This window comes from Dipodomys merriami, unplaced genomic scaffold (assembly GCF_024711535.1).
Source record: "Dipodomys merriami isolate MVZ:Mamm:240054 unplaced genomic scaffold, mDipMer1.0.p SCAF_2, whole genome shotgun sequence".
Classification (NCBI taxonomy): domain Eukaryota; kingdom Metazoa; phylum Chordata; class Mammalia; order Rodentia; family Heteromyidae; genus Dipodomys; species Dipodomys merriami.
This window is the reverse complement of record NW_027203381.1, coordinates 94832026-94848718: the sequence shown is the minus strand read 5'-3', so window position 1 is coordinate 94848718 and position 16693 is coordinate 94832026. Positions and strand designations below refer to the sequence as shown.

Sequence of the window (16693 nt, the reverse complement as noted above, 5' to 3'; positions counted from 1 at the left end):
TTTTTAAATCATTTTAGCAATAATTATAATGTTGTAATAATGGCTATAAAAGTTCTCCACCTTTTAAATGTTCTTAGAAAACAAACTGCACTTTCACAAACAAGCCTTATCATGTCTAAAAGATATATTTTGTTAATCTACAGGGAAGAAAAATGAAAATTTAGTCTTTAGAGCCCTGTATGTTACATTTAACGGGCTGATACCAATTTTGGTCGCATAAAATGTGTGCTGTCTTCTGTCAGCTTGTGAAGGTGACTCCCTCACAGGAAGTCCAACTGCCATCAGTACCCCTTTTTGTAACTTCCATAATTCCATGCTCTTCTCCTGTCTTGAGTAACTGACAGTGACAACATGTGCTTCCAATAAAGTTGTTTCAGTTCTTTCCTTTAGCAGAATAAATCTGCTGACTGAGATGGGAAAGGATGCACTTCTACAACCCTTCTTTCATACAGAAAAACATATTTTCCACCATATTTTGCAACTTCTTCTCCAAGGCAAGTTTAAAAAAAAAAAAAGCAGGGGGTGGGGAGGAGTGATGTAGCTTCAAATGAAACATTCTTAGTTCGGTTGCCAAGGAAGGAAGGCCAAAATGTAACTGAAAAAAAAATATAAACTTTGGTGATGCAATAGCATTGCTTTCTCAATTTTGGAGGCAGAGATACATAGGGGTTTTGGATGAATAAAATACTACAATATGTTTAAAAAACATATTGAGCCTACCTACCACTAATAAACTAATTTTCCTTCAGAGTTGGTACACAAAAGATCAGAGTCAACTAAGGAATTTGCATTCTACTTCCACAGCAGTAGTAGAAAAGGAATCTCTTGCAATCATGTCTTACAGGAAAGCATTCGTTCATCTACTTGGCTGTGGCAGAAAGGCAGGTGCAAAGTGAAGAGGGTACATTTAGGAGCTCCAATTAATGACGTATTTAATTGTTGGACAATTACGGTAGTTGTTATGTATTGAGCATCTCAATCAAGTATTCTATCTACATGTAACTTACAACTTTCTCAAGTCTACCTGTTGCAAATATTATCACATTTTGCTCATATGTGAATAAATGAGGTAAAAATATCAGATATTAACTTGTGATTAAGTCAGAATTCAGACTTGTCCAATGGTCAAGCTCTTTTCCATTAATTTCTTCTGCCTCCTTGATCATTTCCTGCTCAGAACTCTAATATATGTTCTTTCCTTCCCCATGTTATGTCACTGTTTCTGCTATGCAACACATACGCTCAGTAGGAGATAAAATGCAATTTCTTAAAATACAGGTTATGACCTGTATTTAAGATAGTAAGTTCAAACACTAGCTTGTGTCTCATAGTATGCAAGAGATAGAAAGAAGTGGTCAAATATTATTGATAGGATGACGTTTTAATACTATTAAAATTGCTTACTTTAGAATAATGGGGGCCAGCTAAACTTTATAAGAAAATAAACTGGTTTCAAAAAGGTTCTAAGTTCTTTTCAGTTTAGGAATGAAGGTTCACAGATGCTACTAGGTTCCCAATTTAACAACATTACTTTATTCCTTCTCCTGATAAATTAATAGTGGAAGCACAACACAGACTTGGGTAAATGAGATTTGTCTAGTTCAGAGCTCTTTTAGATAATTTGAATAATGTTCTGGTTCTACCTAAAATAGAGAGGTGGATGTCAAGGCTGAGGATGTGGCTCAATGGTAGAGTCCTGGATTAACATTCAGGGAGCAGCCTGGATTGGTTCCCCAGACTTGCAAATCAAAGCATAACAAAGGGGCAGATGATAGTCTTCAATAAAGCAATTTGGAATCTTCTAGGTCCAAAATCAATTCTTTGTGAGAAAACCAGCACCTCTAGATTGATGGTTGATACCATTTAGATTATTATGCTGAAGTAAAATTTACTTCTGTGACATTTGGAGACAATAATAATATGCTAATAAGGGATGTCAGACAAAGATAGACAATATTCACTCTAGTTATATTTAGATTTTCATCTATTCATGCCAAAAATACTTAGGCCTGTTTGCAAAGAGAGAGTTCTCTTATGCATACAACAGAATTGTCAGGCTTCCAGGGCCAAGAAATACTTTGTCTATATAGAGACAAAAAAAAATTTATAGGTGAAGCTACCTAATTGTCTGGATTATTTCAATTTCAATTCAATTTTGTGGTGTATAAGGAAAGAAGTAGAGTTTATATTTTACCCTCTTCTTAATTAGGAAAAAAAATTGAATGATGTGTGTTCAAGAAACTGCTCTAAAAGAAACAGAAAGGGAAGCCAACAGGTTCTATCAGAAATGGAGAGAAATAGCCTCCAGTTGAGTCACATATGAGAACTACTGAAGCTCAGGAGAACCCAAGACAAAATAAATTTATAGATTCATCCATCTCTGTGCTCTACATATTTGGAGAAATTACAAGCAAAATAAATGTAGCCAATCAAAATGGGCAGAATTTAAGTAATCTACTCACTAGAATAGAAATTGAAGGTCATATGGTTTGTGAGGATAATTACTTCAGTTTGGATTCCTGATTGGTAAAAATGTGGATACAGTATTAAAGAGAATATAGTTAAAAGGAAACAAAGTACAGCAAGGTAAGAATAAAAAAGCGTATAGAGGTTTACAACAACTTGCAGGATGTACCAGGCAAATAATAATAAGAAGAATAGTAATAATAACAACATATAAACTATAATCAAGGGAAATATTTTAAATTCATCTGTAAGAATTCTGTCTGACTAAGCCTGCCATGTTGTGAATAGTGACACATGTAATGTACATTGCTATAAGATGGAATGGAGCATGTCAGTGGACATTCTATTTTATGTGAATGGAGAGGGAAGAAATTTGAGAAACTCTATACCAAATAAAATCATCTGTATTACTCTTTTTTAAATGGCCCATGCCTAGAGACAAGTTAAATTCTCACATTTTCAAATTTAGCCTCATTTAATCAATGGTAGTATAAACTTAAATACAAATACAAACTTTATTTTACCTTAATTTTTTAAGCGTGTTAAAACAAGTTGAACTACATTTAAATCAGGAATGTCCTGCAAAATTTTATGCTTAAAGTATTACCTATAGAATATATTATTTTTCAATTAAAGATGATGAGTTACATTACGTGAAAAAGCCAGGGCTTTGTGTGTAAGATTGTACCATATATTATTCCTTCAAATGCTCTCCAGGGAAAAAGAATCACTAGAAATATAATTTTGAAATTGCCATGAATGAATAATTAGAAATGAAGAAAATAAGTCACTGGCACTCACAGGTAGCATGGAGAAATACATTTTGTTTCCTAGCACAGTAGTTATATATAAACTCATGTTCTATCAAAGATAAATAGACAAGAAAGATACCATACTTTAGGCAAAGTACCCATGTGATTCAAAGTTTATGCAAACTTTTTTCCTTTGTCAACCCTTAAGTATTCTTTGGAAGAAATGAAAATATTGAAATATCCTTGCCTTAGTGTGACCCTAAAAACACAAACTCTCTTTCCAATCTGTACATATAACTCAAAAGTTTGAGCTAGCATGAAATTTAATTTTCTCTGAGATTTAATGTAAAAATAATACTGCATTGGCTTTCTATGCTGTAGCTACTTTTGTAAAAAGGAGAATATATCAAACACTTGAGGTAACCTAGAAAGCATAGACATAAGCCTATCATAGACATTTTAAAAATGAGTATTTTAAATGGTTTTGCCAGTGCTTCTCTGAGAGCAAGTTCTTTAAACAGAACTCAACAAGTTTTACAATATTAAAACAAAAATACATCCCTCAAAAATAGCCCCTCAATGCGAAACCAAATTCCTGTATTAATATAAAAATAGATGACCATACATCTACAAAATTATATTCCTGAAACAATGAGCATTTTCATTTGTGGTTTATCATTTCCTGACAATGTGTCTGCTTCAAAAATTAAAGAAAGATAAAAATAAAACAAAAATGAACCCTGGTACTGGTAAAAGCTAAAGTAAAAAAGAAAGGGATGCACAGTTGACAAAGGCTCAGATGAGAGAATAAAACAAAAATGCTTTTCTTCAATGACTCAGACCAACTCTGCTTTCTCCAGAAAAGGTTCACAAACAAAGTCAACTGCCTGACACTTCTCTTTCCATTTCTTCTGTCCCACTGCAGAATGGAAAATCCCAACAGCATCTTTTTCCCAGTAGGCCTTAGATTGAGGCCACACTCTGAATTCATGCTTCTAACACTGTGGTGATTCAGTACCATGGTGATTCCTTGCTCTTGTCTTGATGCTGAAGACCTAGAGAAGATGACAATGAAAACAAACAAAAATGTACATGGTTAACATAAAGTACTCAACGAATAGTATATTCTCCTACAATGTTTGGAGAATAGATATCAAAGCAATAATCCAAGCAAATGTAGGAAAACAACTAAGATTGGTAGAACAATCTATTCTGAAAGCAAATTCTACTCATGACTTTCAGAAAGCCAACCAACTCAGTATGCAGACAGTCTCTATACTACAATAGTGCTGTTTGTATAATATATATATATATATATATATATTCTTTGCTAATGTTTTCATTTCCTTAGAGTATGAGGAAATAAGAACAAAAATTTTAAATTGTGTCAAAAGGAGCAAATATTGGGAGATAAACACACAGAGAGGGAGAGAGGGAGGGAGGAGAGGGAGAGACACAGACCAAGAATTACCCCCACAGAATTCTAAGTAACAGTTCACATATTACATAGACTTGCTGTACTTGGAAAATTCAGTGTTTTCTGAATATCAAAAGGATGTCCCCCCAATATTTTCTCCTCAAGGAAGGGCGCTAGAATTATATTTATATGCAGAATCAGCAGGTTTTCCTCTTCCCCCCACTTTAAAAGAGGAAAGAGGAGGACAAAAGAGAAGGAGGGGAGAAAAGAGGACTGGGCTTTTATCAAGTCACTTGTTTGCTTTACTCAGTTTTAAATGATTTTGTGGTTAGAATAATTTGCAACCTGACATATTCTCTATTGGGGCACTCTTATAATCTAAACCACCTTTTCTGACAATCTGCTGACTACATAAATATTTTTTTCATTATTAAAACGTCTCATCTTCTGTATGACTCACTATTTCCACACTTGAAGACTGCATCAATCTATAGAATGTCAGCACTGAAAGTCATGAATATTGCTGTAATCATCAAGTGGTTTGACTGTGCTTTCATTTTTGAAGAAAGGCCATCCCTATGGGTTTTGTTTCTCTTTGTTTTTTTCATACAACTCCTTCAGAATCATATTAGACTTTGCTATAGAGAAATACTGCATTACTTAAGATAACCTCAAATTCTCCAACCTGAACAACAGAAGTCATTCTCTCATTTCAAATTCATCTCAAATTCGGTTTCCATGTCTGTATACTACTCCAATGCAAACCTTTAAAAATAATTTCATTTGTGGCATGAAAAAGTATTTTTAATAGATCCTTGTGATTTTCCTCTTTCTTGACAGTAAGAAAAAAAATTAAAACAGGGAGCTTGGGAAGTTGGCTCAGTGGTAGAGTGCTTGCCTTGCATGAATGAGGCCCTATGTTCAGCACCACATAAGCAGAAAAAGCTGGAAGTAGCACTGTGGCTCAAGTGGTAGAGCACTAGCCTTGAGCTGAAGAGCTGAAGGACAGTGCCCAGACCCAGAGTTCAGGCCTCACAACCAAGAACAAAATATGTATATATATATATATATATATATATATATATATATACATATATATATACATATATATATATTAAAACAGGTATAAGTATGCACAACTTAAAAGAGAAATCACAATCAAAAGTCCCTACTAATGAATTCCAACGGAATGGTAGAGGTGTGTCTCATCTAGATTAAAAAAAAAAGTTATGTTGAAAACGAACTTTACAATTACAACTTTGGTGGGGGGAGAGGAGGAGGAGGGGGGCGGGGGATGATGGGAAGGGATGGGAAGGGGAACAAAGGAGGAGGCTACAATGCTTGATAAGAAATGTACTCATTATCTTGCCCATGTAATTGTAACCCCTCTGAACAGTATTTTCACAATTAAAAAAAAAATCAGTTAGGATAGATCAGGACATTGACGTTCCAGCCAATTAGTTCTCCCCAGAAACCAAGAGAAACAAAATCTATAAGACCTCAGTCTTAAGTGGGCTACAAATATAAGGGATTTCACTTTTTTTTTTTTGGCTAGGATAGAACCCACTCACTCTGCTACAAGTTTTGCTCCTATTTAGGCTTCTTCCCTTCAACTCAAACTTACATGCAAATGGTTCATATCATTTCCTGAAGCTATTCCATTGGCTATATGAATCTACCCATGGGTCTTTTCTTTATGTGAGCAGTTTAATTTTTATTACTTAGTGTGTGAGATCTTCAGTAGAGAGAAAAATAAATGATACTACCTACCACTGTCTTAGGGTTTTGAATATGGCAGGCACTGTGCTAAGACCTTTAGGTGAAATGATCTATGCAATGCTCCATGATATGCACTAATAATGTACAGTTTATGGCTGAGAAGATGAAAATAAGAGGAAGTATGCAATTAATAAGTGGTGGATGAAATGTGTTATGGCAGAATCTATAGTCTAACCATAGGTCATCTTAGCTTAGTCACAGCCTAAGTAAACATCCTGTCACAAATCAATTCACAGAAAAAAGCTAATTGAGTTATTTTTGGTATTCCTATTTGCACTATTTAGAGACATCCACATGTAATAGAATTGGTAACAAAATTAGCACAATTACTTTCGTGATTTTGTAAAACAACTATACCAATTTGACTTTTCTCCAGAGGTACAATAAATAATCGCATATTATTCTGTTACACCATTGATAGTCTTCATCTGAAGATAATATGCAATTATTTATTATTGATTATGTCATATCAAGTGGTATGTTTTTATATGTATTTTTAATATAACTAACTCTCTACCAATACCATACTTTCCCAATGAGGACTTAAGAATTTTGAAAGGGATACTCGAAACACTTAGATTGAAACACTGATAGTATGTAGGAAGACATCATTTATTGGCAATAACTCTCCAAATAGTTATAAAATGGTATCTTACTTCTGATTTTAGGAGGATATGGCTTCACAGATTTACATTTTTTGAAAGGCTTAATAGGTCATTACTGAAGGAAATACTACATGTACTCATTACCTTACTCATGTAACCGTAACCCCTCTGTACAGTTATCTTTACAACAAAAAACATATATTAAAAAAAAAAAAGAAAACGAAAAACAAACAGGAGAGGAGGTCAATTTGAATACACTAAGAAGCAGCATGTGAATAACTTTGGCATGAGCAGCATGTGAATAACTTTGTAGAAACATAGGTAGAGCCCCAGAGAGAGGATGGAGAATTTGAGAATTGTATAAATGGGATTTTGTTATAAATGAAAAACAAGGGAAATACCGATGGATTGAAAGAAGACTAATCAGAACAAAATGAGTCAAAATTGTTTATGTATATTTATAAATAATAAATTAGGCAACTGAAGAATTTATACTCCTTCAGAGCTAAGTCATTTCTCACTGAAAATATGTCCTACTTCTAAGAAAGCCCAATCACTTGACAATATGATTGACCACAGATCTTTAAGTTGATGTCCTTTCAATTATTTTTCTTGCTGAAGATAAAAGAAATAACTATACAATGAGAAAAATATTGCTGATAAAAAGTGAAGAGAAATAGGAATATAAAGCCTGAAAGGATATGTACACTACTTTATGACGTAAAAAAAAATGAATAAATACGAAGTTTTTATTTCATATATACTAAATGTCTACAACTAACTTAGATTAGAATGCTTTCTATTACAGTTAATAAGATGGTAAATTAGTTCTGTATTTAAAAATTTTTTTAAATATGTAGGATATTGCACCAAAATATTTGTCCTCTTTAGGGACATGCAAGAATCATTCTATTTTCTATAACTTTATGAAAATATTCTTATAGGTGATCATATAACTGAATTTGTTTGAGCCACGGGTAATGCAAGACAAGTCAGGAATTTCTCCCATCCAGGTACTAACCAGGCCCTACCCTGCTTAGCTTCCTGTATCAGAAGAGACTAGGCGATTCAGGGTGTTATAGCAGTATACAAGTTGGGAATTTCTAAATAAGATCTATGCAAGTACTGCACCTTACATTCAAGAGCTGCTCATTTTGGAAACTAAAATTTCATTTCAAGTAAAAATCAAATAAAATGTATAAGCCCCATAAATATCTTCTTATTTTTCCCCAAACAACTTTTCACAGTCTCACATCATTATAAAAAACGTACTAAACAAGATGAATAATATTTAGAAAGCAAAAATGTCTATGTAATAATCTCTTGTCAACAGAAAACCTGCTGAATTTAATTCAGATCTACAAATACATACTGTTTTATTGACCTGAAAATTATTATACCAGCAATCAATTTGATCATGGAAAACCATTACTGCAGCTCAAATTTTGGAAGGCTTCAGAGCATTTGTTGTCCACTTGTCAATTCTCTAAATATACATAATTTCGAGACACATATTCATACATGTACACTCATACTTAAGTATGTTTGTTACTTGTGTGAGTGTTGAATTAATATTTATATATTGTTGAAACTCTATGAAAAAGCCATTGAACCCAACCATTTTGTACTATTAGAATTAACACACTTTTGGTGAATGTGTGTGCACAGAAAGTTTATAATGTTCCTGCTTTTATTATTTATGATTATTATTATACATTTACATATTGAACTGTTGTCATTTGCATTTGTTTTACTGTTCACGAAACACAGCATTTTCAGATTATGTCATTTCTCTTTCTGTGTTTTATTTTTGATCAATTTTTAATGTCTTTATAAAATAAGTAGGTATACATGACCACTTTTTCTTATGTATTTGCAATTTTTCTGTCTGAGAATTTATCTTCAAACTTAAAGTCTTCTTAATATCATGACAAATAAAATGCATTCTTCTTGTACTAGACCAAACATTAATTTATGATGAGATTTCAATTACAATTACTCTCTTGTGATTACAACTCTTGCACACTCATATAATGATATAAGAAACTAGATATAGCAGCATCTAACTAAAAGAATCATTCTTCTATCTACAGATATTTTCTTGAGGCACATTTAGAATTCATTTCTATCTTCACACAGTAGTACTGTCAGAAATGAGCTGGAAAAGGTCTGAACTTGTAAAAACATGTTTTTAAGCTCTTATTTAAAAGAGGAATAGAAATTTAAAACCTAACAAACCTGATGTTTCTAGTAGACCATAATTTACCATGTGATTGTCAGAACCAAAGCACCTGCACACCTGAGGCAAACATTGCAGGTAACAAACCATGGATTGCCAGGAGTTTCCCACTACTCTTGTCTTCCCTGGCCCCCACAGCAAGTCATCTAGCATGTTTCCCTCTCAAAACCTTCCTCCTTCCCAAACCACAGCCTTTTCTATGCACAGAATCTTTAGCCTTTGCCAATAGTGACATCCACTTTCTCAGGCTGGTGCACCATCCATCCGGAAGGTAAACTGGATGACACAAAGGCATAAAGCTGAACCAGCCATTTAAAAAAACTGAGCTTTTAGATAAACATAAAGTACAAACCACAGAACTGGGTGCTTTTTGATACTGGAAACAATTTACCAGAGTCAAAAATGAACATTCAAGTGTTTGATTTCCTCTCCAATGATAGGATCTGGGGATCTGAGATCATGAGGCCACAATAAAGAATTTAGACAGTGCTTACTAATTCAGCAAACTCAAGTTCAAAAGCAGAGGGGCAAAGCATAAAGGAAGAAAGGAGTGCAGGAGAGTGAAACGAAATACTCTGTAATTTCTTCTACAGACTTTCTCCCAGAACTGTGAAGAACAAGACCAAGGAGGGGTGGGGTGGAGGGGGGGAAGGGGGAGTTTGGATCACTTATTGTAACTGAAACCACAAGTTACAATACTCTCCCGAGATTCTAAGTATCCAGACATCTGTTGGATAACAAATGTGGCCAAACATGCATCTTTAAAGAGGTTTCTAGGTTATTCAGTGACAGCTTTACGATTCAGAAAATAGATAATCCAAATGAAGGAAGAGCTAATCTGCTTCCATTACTTGCCATGAAAGCATAATTAGGGATATAATATCCACACAGGAAACAAGGTAGCTGGAAGCATAAATCATTAGAAGCCTCCAAAATATTAAAAAAATTTCCTTCAGTGCTGCTAAAATATAAGCATGTTTTAATGTGCATTTGGTTTATATAATCAATCTCCATTAAGACAAAATATATTAGAAATTATTCAGTAGGACTGAGACCCATAACAATGGTAGCTCTTCACTCATTTCTATGAACACTAGCTTTGTCTGGAACTTTCCAGAAGAATCTGTTCAACCTAGCAAACATAAACAGGGTTCCAATGATAATGAGGATGCTAAGTAACACCTGATACAGCTCAAGCAAAGCTGGCATGAAAATAAGCTTTAAACACATGCCTGTGGTTTAAAAAAAAATGAAAGTTAATCTCCAGTATATCAGGCATATTTTGCCTCTCATCAGTCCTTTGCAAGACTTTTGTTGGCTATCTTTGTTGCCAAAAAATGCAGAACATGTTGGACACAGACAAATGTTTGTGAAACCTTATATTGTTGATAAATAGAACAATAAGGAAAATCTAGGCAGTCCTAACTTTCATCCTCTAACCAGAAGGGATAAAGAATATCTGTAAATTCCTCAGAACATATAGAATTCTTGTTCATAATCTATGTCGTCTATTTTCAAAGCTAATGCAATGTTGTCTAGGACAAAATTCTGAAGTAGTTTTTTTTTCCCATGCTGTTCTTTTAGATGTTTTCTTCTGCAAGATATGAGAAACAACGAAGAATTCCTGAAAAGATTATTTGCTGATACAGAATAACCCTGACCCTTGAAACATCTATTTCAATGTTTTGTGTGGTTCTCCAATGAGGGTTGCACAAAATTCCCTGGGAAGAAATTTCAATGTCTATGACTTATCTTCTCCTAAAACATTTCCATTTCTCTTAGGAAGCCACAATATAGTTTGTTAAAGGTCACAACTTACAGCCTCAGCAAGTAGCTGGCAGAAGAAACAATCAAGAGGACTCTAAAACATAAAGAAATAATACAAAGATGGAATAGAAATTCTCTGATTTGATATGCTACCTACAACATATTGAAATATTCTGTACACAATACATTTGTAAAATTATTAAATTTAAAAACCACTTGTTTTTCTCGAGGACAGCCTAGACAATTTACTGAGACTCTCATCTCAAAATAATATCTTAGGTACAACTCAGTGGTAGAATGCATACCTAGCCTATGTGAGACACTGGGTTCAATCCCTAGTACTGTCAAAAACATTTTTTTAAATGTTTATGTTGCCAAATTTTGCTGGAGAGTTTTTAGGAAACATTTTTTAAAATATGAGAGGTTATATAATTCATATAGTAATTGATACAAAAAAAGAATGTTGGAAAGTTGGTTGTAAAATAAATGCTGAGATGAATCGATGAACTAAAAAGTCACGTTTGAAAGATGAGTATGAATTAATGGAATTGTTTTGAGTTTAACTCAGAGACTAACCTTCTTGTTTTGTTCACAAATTTCCTTTGGTTCCTATGACTAAAAATGGTGACAGTTACAGAAGCATGGTTAGATTGAGTCTATTTGTTTTAGTTTTTGTTTGTCGGTCGTGGGGCTTGAACTCTGGGCCTGAGAGCTGTCCCTCAGCTCTTCAGCTCAAGGCTAGCGCTCTACCACTTGAGCTACAGTGCCACTTCCGGTTTTCTGGTGGTTTATTGGAGATAAGAGTTTCACGGACTTTCCTGCCAAGGCTGACTTTGAACCACAATCCTCAGATCTCAGCCTCCTGAGTAGCTAGGATTGCAGGCTTGAGCCACAGGCACCTGGCTTAGTTTTAGTATTCTTATTGGTTTGGGCCAAATGTGACAGAAGAATTCAAAGTTTGCATATCAATTATTCATGTTACCTCACACCTCAGTGTGAACTTTTCTGTTTAAAATGTACCATATTTTTTAAGAGTCTGAAATATCTCATTTTGTATCATTGATCATCACCTGGAAAACACAATCATGAGCGGTGATCATTGGAATCTCAGTATGGTCAGGTCAGGAAGCATCACCTTTTGAATCTAAGGAAAGGATGGCCTGAGGAATTATGGGACTTTGTACAGCTAAAATATCATGTTACAGATCCTAGAATCTTTTTGTGGGGTGGGGGGAGGCTTCTGTATGTTTTATACGTATTCCTGTCTTTTCAAATATTAAATTGCTACCCTGATCCTTATTTTTATGAGCTATAAGTGACTGAGGAAAAGTTACTAGAGAAATTAATTGCTTTCTCTTTTTAATATGATACAGTTCTATGGTAGAACACGTCCTGAATTTAGTTTGGTCTCTCACACATTCACCAAACATATATATTCATTCCCTCTCAATCTCTCTCTCTCTCTCTCTCTCTCTCTCTCTCTCTCTCTCTCTCTCTCTCTCTCTCTCTCTCTCTCTCTCTCATATAACATGTTTGTCATATTCTCTCTGATATACACGCATGCCCATACATAAGTATGTACATATTTTTATCTTCTAAATTTCTCCTTTCTTACTCTGGTCTCCTCACACTCATCATTTGCCCCCATACCAGAAGCCCTAGAAGGTACATGACTAGATAAAATGATTTTCTCTACTTTCATCACACATTCACTCACAGATTCCTCTCTTAAATTCAGTCTCCTAATCCTAGTTATGAATATTGTAACTAAGTTCTTTTATACACATATCTTCATATGCTGCTAACTGTAGATATGTTCAGTAGACTCAAGTGGATAAAACTGCTAAGGCAAAACTTGAGTACTTTTTTTTTTTGGTGGGGGGTCCGGTCGAGGGGCCTGAACTCTGGGCCTGGGCGCTGTCCCTATGCTCTTCAGCTCAAGTCTAGTGCTCTACCACTTGAGCCACAGCGCCACTTCCGGCTTTTTTCTTTTTGCTTATGTGGTGCTAAGGAATCGAACCCAGGGCCTCATGCATGCAAGGCAAGCACTCTACCACTGAGCTACCTTCCCAGCCCCAGAACTTGAGTACTTTTAATAGAAAATCACTTTCCAGACTTTTTACAAGGCTATACAATTCTTTAATTTTCTACCAGAAATAGAGATGTTAGACATAGAATTTCCCTTTAACTAAGATATCCTTTCCAAGGATTCAAATTTCGAATTCACTCTTATTTGTCATCTTATACAAAATCATTCAAAAACATTCATAATCCTCTTCCAAAGGCTCCTGCACTTTTCCTATTCAAGTTGATGAGAATGTGTGAGCAAATTTCTTGGCTTTGGAAACTATGGCACTATGGAATCTATGGAAGAAGTCCCAGAGAAGAGCGTGGGCATGATGTCTTCATGGCTCTGAGAGAACAAGGGCATTTCTTTAAGGACCTGCAGAATCCAGCCATGGGTACATGAAACTGACAGCAGTGCTCTGGAATGCATTGGTCCCCTCTGATTCACCATCCACTTACTTTTCATGCCGACCTCACTATCTGGCAGGAATCTCCTAGCATTTTGCATGCATCTCAAAGATGGTTTCCATTATCCTTCTAGTCACGAAATTGTCATTCTGGACATGTGCCTGATACAACTAACACCATACAAAGACTGTGTAAATATTTTAACATATCTTTGATGGTTTTTTCCCCTCCCCTCAGTGGAAAATAGAGCTGTGACCTATGCCAAAAGAGAAAAATAAAGCTTTGTAGGAAGTGTGAAGCAATCATCTGTTGATTACTAGGCTCTTTATTGTTACCAAATCATAATAAACTCAACAATAACAACAAAAAGAAAGTGTTTCCATTAGCTCATAAGCTTTTCCTCTACCATTGTTTTTAATCTGCAAATATTGCCTTGTGACCTTCTAAGTATATTCAGTAAAATAGCATACTCTATGTAAGTATGCAAAAATCTCCATATCTTTAGTGAATAGCATTATTGTCACTGGAAAACTTTATATAGTTTGCCTAGTGCTGGGTTTCATAAAGAAATATTATTTATGGAGGAGTATTTTTTAAATTGTATCTTTCTATTGACTGACACCAAATGCACCTCTCCTATTTTAGTACTATTAAAGAAAGTTTCTTAATTTTTTAATCATTTATAGAAATTGCTTATATTGTCAAGAAGGCTCAATTAATTGCTAATCTTTCAGAATTTAGATAGCTAATTTTTGTTCCATGGGAAGAGTTCAAGTGGAAGTGGACATCTGAAATATTTCTTCCTTTGATGATGCTCTCTTCTCTGAGGGAAAAAATATCATATGCTTTGATGTTTTAACATTAATTACAGTATCCTGTTAATTATTATTATTCTTCTCTAATGTGATTATTTGCTGCTATAGTATCAGATATTTTCAGATACTTTTCTGTATCTCCTATATCTCATTTTTTTGGGGGGGGTCTAGTCGTGGGGCCTGAACTCTGGGCCTGGGCGCTGTCCCTCAGCTCTTCAGCTCAAGGCTAGCGCTCTACCACTTGAGCCACAGCGCCACTTCCAGATTTTTTCTTTTTGCTTATGTGGTGCTGAGGAATCGAACCCAGGGCCTCAGGTATGCAAGGCAAGCGCTCTACCACTGAGTCACCTTTCCAGCCCCCCTCCTATATCTCATAAAATAAAGATATGTACATTGTTGTCAATGATTTCACTGCAAAGCATCCTTACAGTAATGACCATTATGATCTTAACCAGTGGTTCAACCTGTTTCCAAATGAACATTATACATTACCTAGCAAATTGTGGGAGGTACTTCATATTGGAATGCATGCTTTGCCTATGCTAAACACATGCTCCACTAAACTACAATTTTGAGCATTAATATTTTTGTCATTTGTGAATTAATTTTTGTCATTTGTGAATGAAGTTCCTTTCCCAAAATATGAACTATAAAGTTCAGATTAAACTACATAAAACTCTTATAAATTTCAGATTAAACTTTGATTTAAAAGATGCAAAGTATCTATGAAAAGAAATGAATAGATAAGAATATTTGTGTACTTCCAACTTCCTCTGTGGTATCCTTGCTCCCTTCCTAATAGCAACATTTAAGTCAGCAGGATTCCAGGCTTCATGAAAGAGTAATTTTAGTTACAGTTCAGAGTGAGGCTAAGTGACATTAAAAGTCTCTTCAGAAACAATCCATTTTATACATCAACATCCGACAAAGTTCTAGAAACTTAGCCTCCTGTTTTTATGGAAAATTTCACAACCTTGATTTCACAAGCAACGTGTGGATCTAATAACTATGGTAGTTTTGTTTTTCTCTGCCTGGCAAAAACCAAAGTTCTGTGATACACAATCTTGATTTTTACTTGATATCTGACAATATTTTGGTTAGGGAGAGATGAACTAGATGATTTGTACTTTCTATCTATCATCATAGTTCGAGGAAAGCTCATCTAATGATTCCCTCATTGAATTTACTTGCACACATTTATGGCTAACACTCCTAAAATATGTTTTGGAGAAGCCAGAATAACATCAACATGTTTTTATTCCTTGTTAGCACCAGATTTCATGAACCTCTGAGATAGTACAGAATGTTTGGTTTTGAGTTTTAATTTTAGGTTACCTAAATATGTCAGTAAAAAGAATACATATAGCACATCTCTAAGTTGTTTATGTAAATTCCAAGCTACACTATTGTGACATTCCTCACAAAAAAAAAAAACTGTAGTGAAGATAACATGAGGTTTCCTAAAAAAATAAATCTGTGGCTCTACTGATGAATACAATTTCAAGCTATGACCAGCTTGTGTTTATAGAGATGTCCCATCACAAAGCATGATTCTTTTACTTTGATAAAATTAAAATGCAGTGAATGAAGTGAAAGTTACAAAGTCACCCTTGTGGTTTAGTCAAAGGTTTCATTAACAAATCTCTGTGTAAAAATTAATTTGAATGGATCAAGAAATATGAGATTGTATGCCTTATATTAGTGAAGTTACATGATTATAACGGGAAGGCAGAATAACAATATTTCAATATAATGCATTGAACATCTATGACCAGTGAAAGGTGAATAGCACATCAGCATTTATTTAATGTCATCACCAAAAGCTTTGAGCAGAAAAGGATGCATATTATCATATTCATAAGTCTGACTGTAATACTGGCACAGCTGCAAACATTTGCACATTTAGATGTCTTATTCCTAACACACAAAGGATCCATAGAATATTCTAAGGATTCTTGAAGTTAGATATTCCCTCATGGGGCTTGAACTCTGAGCCTGGATGCTGTCCCTCAGCTCTTCAGCACCACTTTAGCCACAGCACCATTTCCTGTTTTCTGATAGCTTATTGGAGTGCCTGGGCTGGCTTTGAACGGGCATCCTCAGAGCTCAGCTTCCTGAGTGGCTGAGATTACAGTCGTGAGCCACCAGCATCTGGCCCCTTCTCTTACCATTATACATTAATGGCAGGCCCACCTAAACTTCTTAAACTCTAGAGCTGAAAGTTACAAATCAAAGTTTAAAACGGTGTCTTTTGTTATGAAAAAAAGCTAAATGAGCCAAAAAGCATTCTATGAGAAGCTAGTAAATATGCTAAAGACAAAATGTGCTCATAAGAAAACCATAGTGGAAAAAATCTCCTATTAAACAAATTTAACCTT

At 34.7% G+C, this 16693-nt stretch overlaps 1 protein-coding gene across 1 annotated transcript in view; it reads right to left on the bottom strand.

Moving 5' to 3' along the window:
* The window catches only part of Vgll3 (vestigial like family member 3), a 60717-nt gene that overhangs the window by 19949 nt on the left and 24075 nt on the right, over positions 1-16693 (bottom strand). Inside the window, exon 4 of the mRNA XM_070030446.1 lies at positions 4237-4273. Within this exon, the coding sequence (XP_069886547.1) occupies positions 4237-4273 (37 nt within the window). The remainder of the gene's footprint in view (positions 1-4236; positions 4274-16693) is intronic.